General features: G+C 47.1%; 1 protein-coding gene across 1 annotated transcript in view; it reads left to right on the forward strand.

Annotated features, from left to right (window-relative positions):
• LOC142568367 (uncharacterized) overlaps positions 1 to 16,728 on the forward strand; it is a 29,759-nt gene extending 13,031 nt beyond the window's left edge. Inside the window, exon 3 of the mRNA XM_075678363.1 lies at positions 16,449 to 16,728. Within this exon, the coding sequence (XP_075534478.1) occupies positions 16,449 to 16,646 (198 nt within the window). The 3' untranslated portion in view covers positions 16,647 to 16,728. The remainder of the gene's footprint in view (positions 1 to 16,448) is intronic.
• Positions 16,729 to 18,047: the final 1,319 nt, after the last annotated feature.

Consider the following 18,047-nt stretch of genomic DNA (forward strand, 5'->3'; position numbering starts at 1 on the left):
TCTTTAGTCCTATCGGCAATTTATGTTTGAAACGTCGCGCAAGTCCTTGAGCAAGTTTCTCAAGTGATTCTGATAATTATTTTTTTGATAGAACGACAGATTCAGCATTCACCGGCGCCGGTATTGGGGGCGAGCTCCACCACTGGAAAAGCTGGCGCCACCGTCGGCGTGACGTGGCATGAGGGATCACGTGGACACAGCGGCCGCGTCGGCTGCTTCAGAAGCGCCGAAGCGAGCTGAAAACGAAAGTTTAAAGTCCCACCTGCGCTGCGCTCTTGATTAAGTGGTGAGGCTTTCCCGCCTTGGGTGCCTGCTTGACAGCATTTGAAAGCATTATAATAGGTAGTGGCTGGCTTTGGAGGCGCACAGCACGGTAGGCTACTGTTCGGTGCCGCTGTGCCGGACGTACGCACGGAGCCCGGTGTCAGCCTTATTCGCACGTAGCCGCAGAACAAGCAGCTGTGTGAAGCTTGGCTCAGAAAACTTAGAACCGGCAGACAGCCATTGGCTACAGCTCGGGTACGCAGCAAGCACAGACGCGAGGAAGATTTCTGCTACGGCGCCGGGTCTGCTCTGTTCGGTGAGTAGCAGAAAACGCGCACTGAGGCGCTCGTCCGCGCCCGCTGCCCGGCTAATGTCATGACAGTTTGGTCTATGAACTTGTTGATGCTAGATACTGGCAAGTTCACTGGAACGGAAAGGGAGCGGTAAGAAGCACATTAAAAAAGGCATGGCATATGGTTATGTTTGTGTTTTGAATTAATACACGGGATTACGAAAAAGAAGCAGCGTGAAATCGCACGCTGAGCAGACCGATAAACATACGGTGCGACGCAACTTGAGAAATATTATTGAATCGTCCAAGAATTTAGAAGAAAAAGAAAAAATTGAAACGTCACGACGGCACATCACAGTCGCCTAGGCGTCGAAGTGTATATAACTAAATTATTTTTGAACAGCTCTGATAACATCCATGCAACAATGGTTGCTTGTGTACTGTCAAATGCTTATATTCTGCGGCCTAAAGCTCACAGCCTGGTGCAAAAACGCGCACGCAGCGAAAGCGAAACATTGTGCGCGGACATGCATAGAGACGCGCAGTCGGTCGCTGCGAACACGTGCGATCGCTGCATTGAGGCTTCATTCTGTTATGCTCCATCTAGTTATACAGACAGCCTACTATAAGAACATATCTCGCATAGTTTGCTCTTAGCGTTTGCCTACCTTTCACGCGAGAAGCCGGTTCGGGAGACCCCATCGCGACGACCGCGCGCAGTGACGTTCACTGTACCTATTCGGTAAACAGATAGCGTCTGTAAACGATTCTGTGCTTTCAGTTTGCCCAAGATTATTATTTCGACGGTTAGAAACCTCTCTCGTTTTGAGAGTACTTACAGAAATGTATAAGAGGGCTGCCGCGTGGTGTTTTTATTGAGCGCCGTAAGCCAAACCTATAAGGAGCGCGCCGCGTGATCCCTCATAGTACGCAAGGGAGCCGCTTCCGACAGATGGCGACTCCGTAAGTCATCGTTCCCAATAACTTTACGAGATCGGAGAAACTTAAACAGGGCTTTTTTATTGCTGCACTTCGAAATGTATGTGTAGTGCGTGGAGTCATAATCCTCCTTAGCTTTTGAGACTGTTCGTTTAAATGTAGTAGCTGTATATGTATAATCAGCCCAATTAACAGGACATTGGTTGTATAAAAGTTTTTTTCACGCAGCTTTTCTACGTCTGAAATCTCGCTCGCAGTCAGAATTCCACCAGGGACAATATGATCCATCCTTAGTAGATTGCACAACAAATTGAGCTTTTTTTTATTACTGTTTTAGAATTGAGCATAGGCTCATTGCTTTAATATCCCTCTCCATGCCCTCCTGAGCGTGTAAAGCTGATTTTAACGCATTTAAATTTTTTTCGTGATTAACAAAAGTGCGCACATTACTATCTGAACTAGTTAACGGGGTAAGCATTTCAAACATGATAGGGAGGTGATCACTGTTAGTTCCGAAATCTACAGTCTTCCAGGAGGTGACAAACATGCTCGAGGTAGCAAACGTAAGATCTAGGGCAGATCGCGACTGACCCCGAACGAAAGTATGTGCTCTTGAATTTTCCTTTTGTTTTCTCTTGTTGCGCCGCGCGTGCTTGATGCTCCTCGACGTTGTTGTCTTCCATTCAGCACTGAATTCGCCTCCGCACAAGCAATCTGTTGTCCTCTTCTTTCTCTTCTTCGCGCACTTCACAGATCACAGTGCCACGTAGAGTGAGCACTTCCGAAAGTAATAATCGACCACCATCAAAAAGTATTGACCTTCGGGATGGAACAGGTCTGCGCCGACTTGTTGCCATGTGCGATCACGTGACGGCAACATTGGTTATGCTCGCCGTTGCCTTACTCTTCACAGCAGTATACAACTAATTTGGTTCTACGACTGAGTTCCGGCCACCCGATTGACACCCTTGCCTTGGGGCGGACCGCACAGTGTCCTTCGTAGATCAGGTGGAGTACGTCATCCTGAAGGGCCACAGGAACTACGACCCTGACTACTTTCAGCAGGAGGGAATTGGCAACTTTGAGCTCGCCGCAATACTCTCGCTATACTGTCAGGTGTCCAGGTAGCCTTGACAATGCTAGCCAGCCGAATTCGCTGACCCTGATTAGAGCCGAGCTCACGCCATCAGATATTTTGTGCCTTTTTATTTATTTCCATTTGGTATGCACACACTCGTGTGCCGCATCTACGACGATGTCCGTGTACCGCTCGATCGATTCCATTGCAGTGCTCGCTGAGTGCCAAAATGGAGCTCTTGACAACGTGTCTGCGATAGCAAGTAGCTTGCCGGGGATGTAAACCACTCTGTACCCATAACGCGTGAGCATAATCATTGTATGCGTGGTGGCAAGAGATCGACGTCCATCTCGCCAACGAGAGCTGTGAGAGATTAGTGATTAGGTTCAACGATAAACTCTATCCCTCCGATGAAGTCGTCGAAATGGTGGACTGCCCACATCACCGCCGGAACTTCTGTCTCGGTTTGACTGTATCTTTGTTTGTTGACGGACAACGACTGGGCGTGAAGGCGACTGCGCGGCGTTCGCCGTTGATCTTGCATGTAGCCGGGCCGCGCCAAGTCCATACGAGCTCGAGTACGCCGAGATCACATAAGGACTCTCAAGGTGATAGCTGGCCATGCATGTGTTAGATGAAAGCATGTCCTTTGCTTTCTTAAATATGGCCTTCTGAGGAGTGCGCCACGGCCACTCAGCTCTCTTGCAAAGGAGCCCTCGTAGTGGGGCAACGATATCCGACAGACGCGGCAAAAACCTCCCAACGTTACTTACCATGCACGCCGAGATATCTACGGACGCCGGTGACGTCAGCGGGTGGTTCCATCATCTGGATGGCTTCCACTTTAGTAGTATCGTAGTCCTTCCATGGTAGTATCACGCAAGATGCCCTTTGCGGACACTACCACGCCCAGAAAATGGACGCTTGACACGCCGTACTTGCGCTTGTCCTTATTTAGTATGAGGCCAGCGTTCCTCAACCGCTCAAGTACAGTCTTTTGTCACGCTCTTTGCGATAACGTCTAAAGACCAACAAGTCGTCAGTCATGTTGACAACAGTCGCTTGCTCTTCCAGAATGTAGAACATCTGGCGTTGGAGATACTCCGGGGACAAGGTTTTCCGAGACGGTAGGCGACAGAAGTAATAACTGCTGAATGGCCTTGATAAACGTCATTAACTGCAGGCTGGCCCAAACTAACTTCAACTAGTGAAAACTGGACGTGACATCAAGTTTCGAGAAAACCTTCGTGTTTCCGAGCAGCCAGAGCACTTGTTCGATGGTAGGAAGCACATGTCGCTCGGGGAGAATAACTTTGTCCAATTTTGTTAGGTCTACACATAGACAGTAGTTACCCGATGCTTTAGACACCACCAAGCCAGCACACAAAAGCGTTCGTTTTGTGACCTTCCTTATCACGCCTTGGCTTTTTCATTTTGTCAAGCTCGGTCTTGACCTGGCGAAAGGGAATAGGAATTTAGCGAGAAGGACACAGCGTCTGACTGCAAGCGATTCGTGTACGCCTCCTGGAGCTCACTGAGGCACTGGAACTGCTTGTCTCTTTCACGTTCATCTAGAGGCCGCATCTTTTCTTTTTCATCAACGCCATCCGCAAACTTGACTACGCCCAGTGCTTGAATAGCCGGGAATCCCAGTAAAGGTACCCGCTGTGACCGCACACCGTAAAGTCCCTGCACGGGTCTTGCCTTTCCACGTGGGCCTTGCGGAGAAAGTACCGAGAACGACCAATGCCTGGCCCTCGGCGCCAATGAGCTCACCTTCACCGGCAGGGAAGAGATTGATAGAACTGGAGTATTTAAAAGTTAAGCTCGAGATCTGATGGGCAAAAGGCTAGATTGCGATATATTGAAACGTGATTAAATCAACCAGAATAGGGGACTATTTGCCCCTGCCCGCCCCATTTCAAAACGGATGCCAGTAAACATCATCGCCATCATTATCATCATCCTTATTTTGTACGTCAGTGTGCGCGGGTATTCCCCAGAACGTGCTGGGCACGACCGTGAATCCTGCACCAATGTCAACTTCGAAGTTAGGCGGCGTACCGTTTACGAGTACTTCCGCGTACTTTGTTTCGGACGCTCCGATGTAACTGCGCGCAGTTCTGTGGAGCTTGCTGAAGGCTTGCGTTGCAGCTTTCCGTTGAAACGTTTCTTGGTGAAGCAGGCGGATTCAAAGTGGCCGTCCTTTCGGGAGAAGTTACAAGGCAAACGGCGAGCCGGACATTCAGTGGTGCGGTATCCGCTGCCACAGTAGGGGCATGTGCGATCAGCCTGTCGGCAAGTGGTGACTTTCCTTAGCTGAAACGGGCAGCTTCGACGCCAAGTAGAAACGAATCACCAGAGCTTTGCGCTTGTTTTCGACGTCTTCGTGTTGCCTGGCCGTTGTGGGAGCTTCTTGCAAAGTCAATCGCGGATTCCGACACAAGTGGCCCGAGAGCTTCCACTAAATCAAAGCAACGATAAATCTGTCTCTGACCAGCCTCTCCGATGTCGGACGATTGGTAATTGAAACGCTTGACTTTGGGGTTCGAAGTGCGGTGAAAAACGCACCTGTTGTCTTACCGAAGTGAGAAGCGGTCGGTTAAGGTCTCTGCACCTCCGAAACGTCCTTCAGATCGGCTTCCCCGAGTGTATAGCAGAGACATTCTGGCCTTCGATCTCACGCAGCTAACAGCGTTGAGCGCACTTGGACTTCCGGATGAACGGCGTAGAGACCCGTAGCGAACGACAAGTCCTCATATACTGGAACAGTCTCGTAACCCGAAAGCTCGAGTTTTCGAAATAGAACGGTAGTGGTGCCCGTGGATGCGGTTCCAAGACTTGAACGGCTGTTGAAAGAAGCGGCGGCTCGCCGCCCCTCGTTCCCTTCGTGGGTACTCGTGATGCAGATATGTATGATACAGCGACGAAGCACGGCGCTGCACAGACGCGCGTGATCAGCAGAACAGCATGCCTGGCTTGCTTAAGACGTAGCGGTGGGCTAGTTGGGTAGTCACGATGGAATATGACAGCGCGCTTCGAAACAACGGCGTAACACAGAAAGAAGAAACACAATGCGCTGGACAGTTGCAGTACAGCGCTCGTGTTTGTTCTTTCTGTGTTGCGTCGTTGGTCCCAAGTGCGCTTCCATATTGTCTGGCTTCACTTTTGACACGAATTTGTGAACACACTTCAAGACACGAAGATTTCCATGACGGGAAAAAGCCCCGGGCATTTATTGGCGCCCCCTATTTCTGCAGTCGTGCGGAACGCTATGCAGCGCCGCCTGCAATACTTTATACTGCACCTGCGGCTGCAGGTTGTCTTCGGGGCTTTTATTCTGGCTGCGCGCCGAAGTGGGCCGAAGGCGCCGAGCGCATGTTCCCGACTTGGGGGCGTGGTGGCTTTGTTGTTAATTGCGCTGCTGGTCCAGAGCTACCGCAGGATCAATTTTCGGCCGCGGTGGCCGCATATCGATGGTGGCTGTATACCGTGCATTGGGGGCATGTTGAAGAACTCCAGGTGGTTAAAATTGTTACGAAGTCCCCCTCTACGGCGTGCCTCATAATCGTATCGTGGTTTATAGCACGTAATACTCGAGAAATTAATTTTAATATAGACATATGTCGCAGCTGAACACGTGCATAACAATAGATAAGAAGCTCATGCTCAGCCGCTCCTGTGTGAGACAGCCGATAGAGGCTGTCCACAGTACTCGTAAGTGTTGGTGCGTTTAATACGGCCCACACTTAAAGGTAACACCAAGCTAGTATACAATCTTGCATAAATTCACTGAGACATCTAATATGAAAGAGAATCGGCGGCTGATAAGACGCATTAGGCGGGTAGACATCTGATGAAAAATCGGTGCGGATGCCTTCTTGTCTAATCTCAATTTGTAATCGGGGCTGGTATTCAATCGGAAGTTATCTTTAACAGTGAGCCGTACTCCGCATATGGTTTTGAAACCAAATCAGCCACAACGTGTTTAAAAGAGAAGGTCCTCCTCAGGATAGTTGACTTTGTGCCGCAGGTTTTTCGGCGCGATGAAGCAACGTTGAGGCAGATTTTGTCGCCACCGTGACGTGTGCATTTGGCCGTAATTAGTGTTTTAGCAGACAACATTAAATTTTCTTCTTGCGAATGTGTTTCGCGCTTCTGCGTGGAAAGTCGAAACCTGGTGGTGGACGTGGAATTACTGCGGCGCCGGTGGACTATGCGCGGCATCCAAACGCAACAAGCTTTGCGATCCTTCGTTTGTTTTTTGTTTGTTTGCTTGCTTGCTTGCTTGCTTGCTTGCTTGCTTGCTTGCTTGCTTGCTTGCCCTCTGGATATATACCCACTGTGGACCCACTCTACCAAACTGGTACCCTTTATGGAGAATTGGTCAATATTCGGATGGAATTAGAAGAACGCGATTAGTAATGCCGAAAAAATTCTTGTTGAACTTCTTTTTTTGCACTCTTGTTGCCGTTTGTAAGCACATACACACTCTTGTACTCCCAGAAGCTTTCGCGAAGCGCACATGTGTGCATAAAGAGAAAATGAGACCACAGAAAAGGAGCAACAGGCTGGGAACAGGACGCCCAAATTTTGTTTTTGTGATGAGACAATTGTAGCTACTATCTGCGTAGAACTGTGTAAACACTGCAGACCAGCATATGTCGGAGGGACGAGACCCATAAAATGGCTGTTAGGTGGTGGACTCAAGAGAACGCAACAACGACTGGTTGTGGTGCGCGCGAGAGATGTGCCTTCCGTGAGTCAAGTCCCGTTCCACGAATACCAGCTCTTGTGAGCTTCTAAATCTGAAATACGTAGGGGCAGTAGGTGCATACGTAATTTAGCCGGCTTACAGCCTAATCCAGCCTGTCGTCTGACTCTATAAACGGAGAAATAATTGGGTACAACGTCCGCGATCAAATTATGGACATGAAACTGTTCGTTTCTGTCCTCCAGTTGGCATACTTAATAGGTGGAAATTAGCGATTGAGAACTTCGTGCTTTGTCAAAAGCCGCGTTATTTAAAATGATGTGTTTATTTCAACACTTATAGAACATCCAGTTTTTGTGGTACATAAACTGTTTAGTAATTCTTTGTTGTGAAAGACCACATATGTATTTTAATGAGCCGTTGTTTTCTGCTGCCTGCGCTTGTTGTTTGTTGTTTCGTTTCAGGGGTGGTGGGGCTCGTCAAGCTGCCTCTACGCAGCTTTTTTTCCCGTCATACCCAGGCAGAAATCCCCATTCCTCGCGTACTATAGGTGGTTAAGTAAATTCAAGCTTCAGACTTGAAATCCTGTTATTCGCGCCTTGCCCTTTTGTTATGCGCAATATCTCCCTGCCCGCGTCGAAAGCAAGGTGAGATTGTTGAGACCATTTGCCATGACACGCGGGGCCGCATCGACCACATGTCATGCGCCTTCTGCTCCATTTGCGTGCCGCGCCTTTCTAATCGAGTGCTTAGCGTCCTGTTCAGCGCCACCTCTGATATGAAGGATATAGTACAGGACTCCGGGCCCACTTTGATTACGGGGTGTTCTTGGAAGGAGCACTGACACATGTATTATTATATTATTCAATTCAGTGTTCAAGCTCTATAGCGCTGCTTTTATCAGATCCTGTACTTGTGTTGTTTTCTGTAATGTACTTGTGCACTTATTTTGCTTTATAGGGGTATGATACCTAGATACTAGCGATCTATTGCTTTTGTTTACCTGCTTATAAAGGCTTGTCTCGCTTGTGTGACACTGAGTTTTCACTTTACATCTAAAAATTTGTAAATATGTGTATACCCCCCCCCCCCCCGCCCTCACTGTAATGCTCTTGGAGCGAATGCGACTTTTCGTAATAAATAATAAATATTTTCTAAGTTGTATTAGCCCCGAAATCTTTGAGTGGCGCCCTCTCGCGTGTGACGTCAGATGGGGGACTCCACTGCCGCCCAAGCGCGCGCTCGCTCGCTAGGTGAAGGCGACTCGGCGCTGTCGGCCGACATGCTCTGCTCGAGTTTTTTTTTAAATTCGCATCTGCAGATTTACATGAACAGTATATACAGAACCTTCCAGGACACTTATTTCCTGCGAAATCGAGCAGAGTCGCCATCGTCACCACGCTTAGTGTCGATTGCTCCTGGCGTCGTCTGCTATAGTCATCAGTGTGTACACATGCGTGTACGCACGTCGTTGGTTTCTCGTCATTGCTGTTCCGTTGTGGCGGTGCACTTGTAGTGATCTGTCGGCCCCTTTTGGACCATGAACTGTTGACCAAAAATGCGGTATGGAACGTCCGCTAGAAGGGCGGACAAAATTTGTGGGCAAAACAAAGTTACGCAGTATTGTGCTCCTGTGCTGACCTTTGCAAGTTATTTTTATTAAACTTAATTGCTTCCATCGTGGTCCAGCTCGCCCGTGCAAGTTAGTCGGCTACCAGTAACCCTTTGTTTCTTTGCTCCTACCATGGGTAGCAGCATGTTTTCCGGGCGAGGTTCCTCCAGCGATGAGAATTAGCGCTATAAGAATAGGTGAACATTTGCTTAGATCACCTTTTTCAATATGCATGGTTCTGTATGTGCGTAATGCGTATTTAAAACTAAAACAAGGAAGGTGAGAAGTTCAGGCTAGCTGGTACTTGACCGAATAAGTAGCTGTAGCGTTAATTAAACAAACTAGGGGAAAAAAGGCGGGGGGTGGAGGGGGAAGGGAGAGAAATACAAAGGCGAAATAAAATTTTCGCAGGCGTTCCTGTGTTTCCTTTATTTTTATAACTATTTTTATTTCTATGCTGATAAAGTAATGTCTTCCGAGTGGTCTCCCGTAGTCTGAAAGTGCGCATTCAACAGAAATAGTCCTATGATAACCCCTAAACAAACAAAATTTTTGCGTTAGAAAGCGTTAATGACATTTACTTTCAAGAAAATAGTGTAAAGCATGCCTGACGATTGCGAAACATGATAGAGCGTGGTGAAACTAATGTTCTACATAAACCACTTGCCACAGCAAATAAACAGATATTTCTTGTCACAAAAAGCCTTAAATATATGCAACACCAAGTAACTAGAATTGTGAGCGAAATATAAAATTTGTATTCAACTACAATGCCACTTAGCCGACGCGAAATTTTTTGAAAGAGTCCTCCTATCGTGCTTTATTTCAAGAGCTGCGTAAACTCGTATTTACTCGCTCGGCGCGATGTTTTGTGACTGAGTCATTATATCTTGTCCCTGTCTGCGTAGTTATATGATTTTTTTTTTCTAAAAATGAAATTCTGGGATGTTATATGCGAAAATCACCATGTGTATTGAGGTACGACGCAATGGAGGACTTCCGATTCATATTGCCCCCCCCCCCCTCTTGGGGTTCTTAACCTGCAGTTAAATTTATTTATACGCTAGCATCTTCACATTGCGCCCTCATCGAATCAGCGACCTCGATCTTGGTGGTGATATGGTGATCTTGGTGGTGACCTCGGTTGGTGATATAGCAGATACATTAAATACGCAACGTTTATTTTGTTGTTTTCCTAATGCATTCATTTATAGAACTAAAGCTAGGAAAAAGTAGAGCCAGTAACTGGAGAGCGCAGTGCTACGCGAAACGCCGTCAGAGCGCGAGAAAGCACATGGAAGTGGAGCCATTTTATAGCCGGAGGTCGCAGACTACACCCGCCGTAGTTGCTTAGTGGCTATGGTGTTGTGCTGCTAAGCACGAGGTCGCGGGACCGAATCCCGGCTACGGCGGCCGTATTTCGATAGGGGCGAAGTGTGACAAAACCCGTGTTTAGGCGCACGTTAAAAGATTTAGGCGCACGTTAAAGAGCCCGAGATGGTCTGAATTTCCGCTGTGCCTCATAATCAGATTGTGGTTTTAGCACGTAAGGCTTATGGGGTTCTCACCCGTGCTCTTGGGACAAAGGAACTAGAACACAGTAGTGCAAACAATCACAAGGGCATTTATTGCACCTTTCATAGACTAATGTCTGCTAGCCGAGTTGCTATCCACAAAACATGCCGATGGGCGCGCGACAAATCGCGAAAGTCCGACTCACCGCGACCGGATAACGAGCGACTATGTTCGCCTCATGCTGGACACCAACGCCTGGTCGTTCGCGCGTACGGTCACGCGAATGGTGGCGCGTTCGAACGATCGTATTCGTCCATTCCGGGGCACGCTTCGCGAGACGGTCTCGCAGAAGCATGGATCGGCGCGTGCGCAGAACGTCCGCGCCGCTTGCCGATTCCGAGCCAAAGAGGAAGAGCCTTCTCCTTTCCGCGCCCAAGTAACCCTGCTGTTAGGTGGCGTTAGCAGATAAAGCCCCTTAAACTTCGTAAAGTAGCGCCACGCTTTGAAGAATGCCGCCTCCTCTCGCGCTCTTGCCGAGGCCGACGCCGCGTCGCTATTGGCCTAATAGCATCACGTGGGCCCTCGCGCCGTGCATCAGCGCTATTCTTGCTCGAGAAGCGTCTACGGAGTGGCGAGGAGTGCATGTTGGCGCCGTTGCTACGCTCGAGCAGTGTAGGCGGCGCCACGGTCGAGGAGGGAGCGTGAAAGAGAGGAGAAACGAGAAGTGAAGGCGGACGAGAGTGTCGCTACTTTACGAAGTTTAAGCGCCTTTAGTTAGCAGAGGCACACTCGCGCCATCTCTCGCAATGCGCTTCAACCACACCGACTACCACCGGCACCAGGCCACGCGGTGATGCCGGATTACAGGAGGCGGGACCTATTCGAGAAAACAACAAATCAGGGGACGCGTAAGAGTCACGCATCCCCACAAACCCCATAACTTTTTTAGAGCGTAGCAGACGACAAAGGCGGGTACCCCGACTGACGTCACCGGAACGCCGTTCGCAGCGCCGCCATTGGCCACGCACGACGCTAATAAACTGTACCATACGCTTCTCCTATAGTACGTAAAAGGATGACGCTTAGCAAATACGAAGCACGGAAAGCACTTATAAGATATTCTAATGACGTACCAAAGTTTGCCTCCAAATATCGAACCGGCCGTTATCGACGTTACCAAACCGTCATGACACTGAGCAACATTTGTTGACTTCGTGTATATAAGGCTAGGTATGATGACGTCACCGATAAAGGAAAAAAGAAATAAACAAAAGTGCGCCGCGTGTTTCTCGTGGCTTCGCTTGTGTGTGGCAGCCGCAGCGGATAAAATTAGAGCACTCAAGAAACAAAAAAGAAAAACGCCATTTTTTAGATTATCGAGGATGGCGGGCATTAGGAATCAGGTTACGTGTTCTAATTTTCGCGCTTACTCGTTAGATGCAATAATTATTCCCGTTTAATTATCGCAGTTAAGCGGCTACTGACTAAGTAAAGTTTGTAACTACTAACGAGGTGATCTGGTATCTGTTTTCAAATAGCGAAAAAAGCCCTCCTAATTCCTGGCAGCACGAGAAGGTTTCTCACTTTTTCACTGGATAACAGGAGCATGAGCCCTTGAGGCGCGCAGGTAACCATGCGTACAAGAAACTTCATTCATTGACGTTCTAGGATGTCTCCCGGTCTGCACCTTCCAGATTCTAATCTTTCTTTTCCCAAACAGCATGGCTATAGAGGGAAGCTGTCGACGATTACTCAGCTTGCAAAAAAAACAGTTGATGACTTTGCAAAATCCCTTAACGAAACAGGACAAATAGACGCAGTTTGTCTTGACGTGTCTAAGGCATTTGAGCGTGTTCCTCACGCAGGACTGATCGTAGAACTTTTAGATTTAGGAGTTAATTTCGAAATTGTCGGATGAACAAAAATGTACCTGTCCAACAGAACACAATTCGTGGAAGTGAACAATGCAAAATCAGTGGTTCTGGGGGCAACTTCGGGTGTCTCTCAGGGCTCCGTGTTGGGTCCAGTTCTGTTCTTGCGCTACGTAAATGATTTGTCAGACACAATTCTTCCTCCTAATATTACGGTACGTTTGTTTGCGGTTAATTGTTCAATTTGCTCAAATATAAACGGCTGCCAGGACAAGATCGCACTAAATTCTGCGCTGAAAGTTGTCGCGGCCTGGTGCGCGAAAACAAAATGAACATTAACTTCAGCAAGACATCATACATGCGGCTGACTAAGAGAACTAAAAACATGTTAGCATTTGATACGATATTGACGGACACCATTTAACGCAAGTTAACTCTTTTAAATACATTGGCTTAACAATGTCTTCAGATTTAAACTGGAAAACGCACAATAAGGACATTTGCTCAGAAGCTGAGAGAAAATTGTGGCTTCTCAGAAGTAAGTTAAAGCTCGCTACTCTGAAGGCGAAGTTAACCGCGCATGTAACCATTGTGCGTCCCTCGCTAGAGTATGCGAGCGCTGTATGGGATCTGCACCAAAAATGTCTTACAGACAAGACTGAAAAAGTCTAGTCTAGAGAAGAGCGGCTCGATTCATATTATGGAAATACAGACGCACATATTCTGTCGCTAATACGTTAGGTGATCTTCAACTTGCTAAGTTTGCTGAATATAGAAAAATCGCGAGACTAAATTTCTTGTATCAATTACACCGTAATTCACTTCATTTGAATGCGGACCTTTACTTTGAAAACTACGTTGTTCTCGCACCTTAAGAATTTCCCACAAAGAACAATTTGAACCAATCACAGTGAGAAAGAAGTGCTTTAAATATTCATAATTCCCTGGAACAATAAAAGAATGAAATTCCATCCCCACCACCCCAACCAGAGTCTTTATTTAAACAGTCGCTTTCATCTCATTTCCGTTGCGGCAATTAAAGTTTTAAAAAGACTTTAATTGCCGCTGCTGATTTACAAGTTGCAGCACTGTTTATCTTGTTTTCGGTTATTTTCTGAGCACTATGCACGTGAAAACTTCACTATCTTTTATATGTTTCTTTTTTTCTTCTCTCTTTTCCCTCCACAGGGCCACACGTGATTTGCTCTGTAGCATATTATGCGCTGTGTTCCCATTTGCACATCTAGATCTGCTTATTATTGCTATTATTTTATTCTCGGCTAAACCACTGTCTTTGTTCATGTATTGTCTTGTGTATACTTGTGTTTACTTTACCCGCCACGTAACGACCCTCGGGTCAACAGTATAAATAAGTAAATCAGTAAATAAATAAATAAATAAATATTTTTACATCAGCACGGCAGACACTGGATGGTCGTGTAGCCGTCGCAATGCGTTTGCTTATAAACAAATATTCGTAATGAGCTTTCTAATGAACTGTTTTACCGCCAGCTTTGCAATTCCAGTATTGGAGGAGGAAGCCGCAGCAGGCAGAAGCAATTCACGTGATTTTACGAACGCCATCAGATCATGAGATATGACCGTGTATTTCGTGGCACATTTTGGAAGCGCCTGTATCGAATCTCGGTCGTAGTTCTCTCGGCGTTGCTATACGAACATGCCTTCAGCGATGAACGGCCCGGGGACCCGCGCTCCCGGGTGTCTCGACACCTGACGAGACATGTCGCCGCCCAATGCTGGCTAAGGTCTCTCCCGGTTGGCCGCTGACGGTGTGGTAGACGTCGAACGCTTAGAGATCCGCACTGCGCGTTTCTGCACTATCGCTGACATGTATAGACGCGGCCCATGCGGGGGTGCAGCTCAAACGTCTACCGTATGCTCTTGCTTAGATTGGGTAGGTTGAGTGAGGGCAAAAAAAGATGCTTGTTTGGGTCATAGTCATGAAAGCTCGTCTGGTCAGGTAGCATATTATAAAACAGTTAAATGTTCAGTGTTTCGTTACCACGCCTATAGAGATCGTTAAATTTGATCGACAGTTCTTTTTATGCGCGTTGTTGACCATTCCGTTGGAATTATTCTACTAGCAACATTATCCACCGTCCGATATGACGACTCAACAGAGACTATTTGTCAGATGTGACAATTTCTGGCAGATTGGGCAGTCTGGAAAAATAAAACTTCTACTGCAGGTATCGTTGAAACTAGCCCCCAATGCTCCTAGCACTTCTTCCAATAAAACTACCCAAAATTTCCGCTTTGGTCGACTCGGCAACATAATTTTTAAATAGCTCTGCCAGTGAAGATACGCAAGCTTCTCTCAGGTTGCCAATTTTCCGATCCCCCGTATGGGCTGTTAACGATGTCTCAAACAATGGTGAACGCTCGTGAGTGCGTGTTATCTTGGTAAGTGTGTTCGACTGATATCAAGTGTAACCTTATTTATCCACAGTGGGTTTCTTTTATGTATCAGCGCTTCAAGACCATGGGTACAAATTAGTACGAGCAATCATTCCCGTAGTGTTGTTTTCACTCACACAAGAGCACGCAGTCGATTTCAGACTGGCCTTCGACGGCAGCTTGACTAGCAGTCTATTCTCTCAGATTTTGAGCACCGTCTGTGAAAGTTCCGTTATTCATTACTGTACCATATTGTACAGCACTCCACATTACTGTACAGTATTACACGTGAACTGAACAAAGCACTGCGGTGTTCCACCGCCAGTTGAACGCACACTGAACCACCTTGCTTGAACAGCAAAACTGATCGAACGCCATAATCAAGTATGAGGAGGCTTCTGCATGCTCTCTTACCTGGCAAGCATTGTTTCGCGAGACTAAAGAATGCTGCAAAAATACAAACCACGTGCCTGCTGCAATGAATAAAATCCATTGGTCCCCGTACAATAGGAACTTACCCGTTTTTACATTTGCAGAAGCTACTGCTTTCTCGCATAGCATGGGCATCACTATGGTTAGTAAAAACAAATTAGCTTAGGGGGTTTTACGTGCCAAAACCACTTTCTGATTATGAGGCACGCCGTAGTGGAGGACTCCGGAAATTTTGACCACCTGGGATTCTTTAACGTGCACCTAGATCTAAGTACACGGGTGTTTCGCATTTCGCCTCCATCGAAATGCGGCCGCCGTGACTATGGTTATGGTTAGTACTGATGCCAACAAATCTTCATGATAATTTTTTGCGCGAGCTGACTTACAAATGTTCGGAGCTAAGAACTAGGTGCATGTTTTGTACATTTCAGATTTTTTTTGTACTCTCAGTACTTATACTAAAGATAGGAAATTAGTACTTTCATTGGTGTTCCTTGAGGTGCTTCTTTGAAGTTTCACGTAAGAATTCTCAAAAATTATCAGAGCAAATATTACTGTTATGCATCCATTCAAAACACCAGGGATCAAGCTATACTTTTATGTTTCGCAGTATACATGGCGACAACGGTGTCTTGGAACAAAATGTGGAAACATAGAAAGCACCGAAATTGAACGCATTTATAGCGGTAACGAATGGACCGAGTCAGAAAGTATTATTTGACTTTCCGGAACCCAAACTGAGGTTCTTTTTTTAAAACGCAGCCGGCACGCACATTGTCGTGGTTAGTTTACATACGCATGAAGAACATGATGTGCGGAGATAAACTTGGCGCGTAGTGTTAGCTGTCGCCTGTATGATTTGAGCATGTCTCGTTATGAAGTTCTTTTCTGTTGCGGTAATTGACGCGTTTTCCAAGTTTATGACGTGACTGCACTTGCGCACTTGTCTGGTCGGTAGTTGAACAGCGAAGGATGAACTGTAGGTTGCCCAGGTTCTTGCAATGTGCGCGATGTGCTGCTTGCTGCTTGTCCATGCCTCTATAGCGCGAGGCGTCTTCAAGCCGGCAAGGTTCGTATAGGTGGAAAAATATAACGGTAACTCTCATTTTCGTGTCATGGGGCTAGAAAGGTGCGCAAAATTATAGCACTATTAGCTGCACCACAGTGTTAACACGAAACAAACGCACGGTTATATCACCAGGGGTGTTGTGGATAAAATATAGCTCACAAATTTTCGTCGAGGTTTGGTTGCGGGTATGGTTCACGTTACGCTTTTTATTAATTGTGCCTTACGTGGTATGTGTGTTACGCAGCTGCTGTACTTGGAAACTGATGCCTCAGACGCTGCCGTGACCAGCTGGAAGGAGGACCCCTTAGTTGGCGAGTACCAACTTGAACCGGAGGTGATGGAGGACACCGTCCGCTACCTCCGCACGGGCTGCACCTCTATGGGTGCCACCTTCGAGCGCTTCCATGTTGTTTTCTTACCAGGAGTGGCGGCCCCGCCTTAGCCTCCTCTGTGTGCGTGTGTGCGCGTGTGTGTTTGTGTGCGCGCGGAGACTGTCGCCTGAATAAAGTTTGTGCAGTTTCTTTCGTGTTGTGCGTACTTAATATTGCGTAATAGGACGAGAAATAAAGTGAAGTAAGACCAGGGCAGGAAAGAGCGGTGCGGCAGAAACAGACGGCAGTTTACGTGATGGCATATGTTGAGCACGAAACGCCTAAAGTGTTTGAAGTATAGTTATCGGGGCGAGCTAGCACGAGAATGTTGTAGCAGCGGTTCCGGCGTAAGCTGTTAACTTGTAAGCAAACCCGCATGCAAAATCCTTTGGTTTCAGTGATTGATTCTGGGAACAGCGCTTCTGAACACTCGACTCCTCGATGAGTTCAGGGACTCGGGAGATTTGGGAGAACTCCAGTGCCACCTAAAAAAAAAAAAAAAAGAACCTCTGTATACACAGAAAGAAAAAGTCGGAGTTTTCGCCCGAAAGGCGAATCATCGATTGCGGTAGCAAATTATCAAACAGCTATATAAAGTAAGGATCGTAGTTTTATCGGCCGTATAGACTTGTAAACCTTCGCTTACTAAGTTAACTAACATGATGCCACGCGCACACGAGCAAACATGAACACATCACACTCGATAACCGCGGACAACCACCCACAAAACGATGGCGTGAAGAAGCGCGAACTGACCTTCGGGCTGCCTATCCTTTCAACGCAAACAGCAGCAACGCAGCTAGGCGCCGTCCGGGCACTCTGTCCCCCGTTGCAGATCGCTCTCAAGCCAGCCCACGCGGTTGTGCCATGCGCACTTACCGCCGGAGTTAATTACTGCGACCCCCCTAATTCATGTGAAAGATATGACAGGCGCTGCTGAACGGCGCTTCTAGTGAACGGTCTTTGAAGTCGCGCGGCGCATCACCGTGGAATCCGCCTAAAAGGCTTGTTCAATAATCTTGGTGGGTATACAGCAGTTCGAACGATGAATAAAGCCTTGCGGGCATCCGTTTTGTGCGATGTTTGCTGTTTTTACGGTAATCATTTCTGTTGGTACAGTAATTTTTATAGTAAGCATTTTTTCCTCTGTCTAAGAGACCAAAAGTCCCCCTCGCGATATTCGTGTCGCGTTAGTTAAGTGAAAATACGGTAATTACTCTCTATTTTAGTACACAACATTACCAAATTACCGAGCTGGCTTACACAAGGCGCCACAAGCTATGTGTTTAGCATCCTCAACAACTTGATAGTCATATGCTGAAGCCAAAGCTTGCATCATGAGCTTCACAGTGACGTTCTATATTTCATGTGTGCTCAAAAAGATTGATGCCACTCATCCATCCCGTCTAGAGCTTCGTACTGTACCACACACGACAGCTGAAACATCAGTCAAAAATGCTACACAGACAGGA

Source organism: Dermacentor variabilis, unplaced genomic scaffold (genome assembly GCF_050947875.1).
Source record: "Dermacentor variabilis isolate Ectoservices unplaced genomic scaffold, ASM5094787v1 scaffold_18, whole genome shotgun sequence".
NCBI lineage: Eukaryota > Metazoa > Arthropoda > Arachnida > Ixodida > Ixodidae > Dermacentor > Dermacentor variabilis.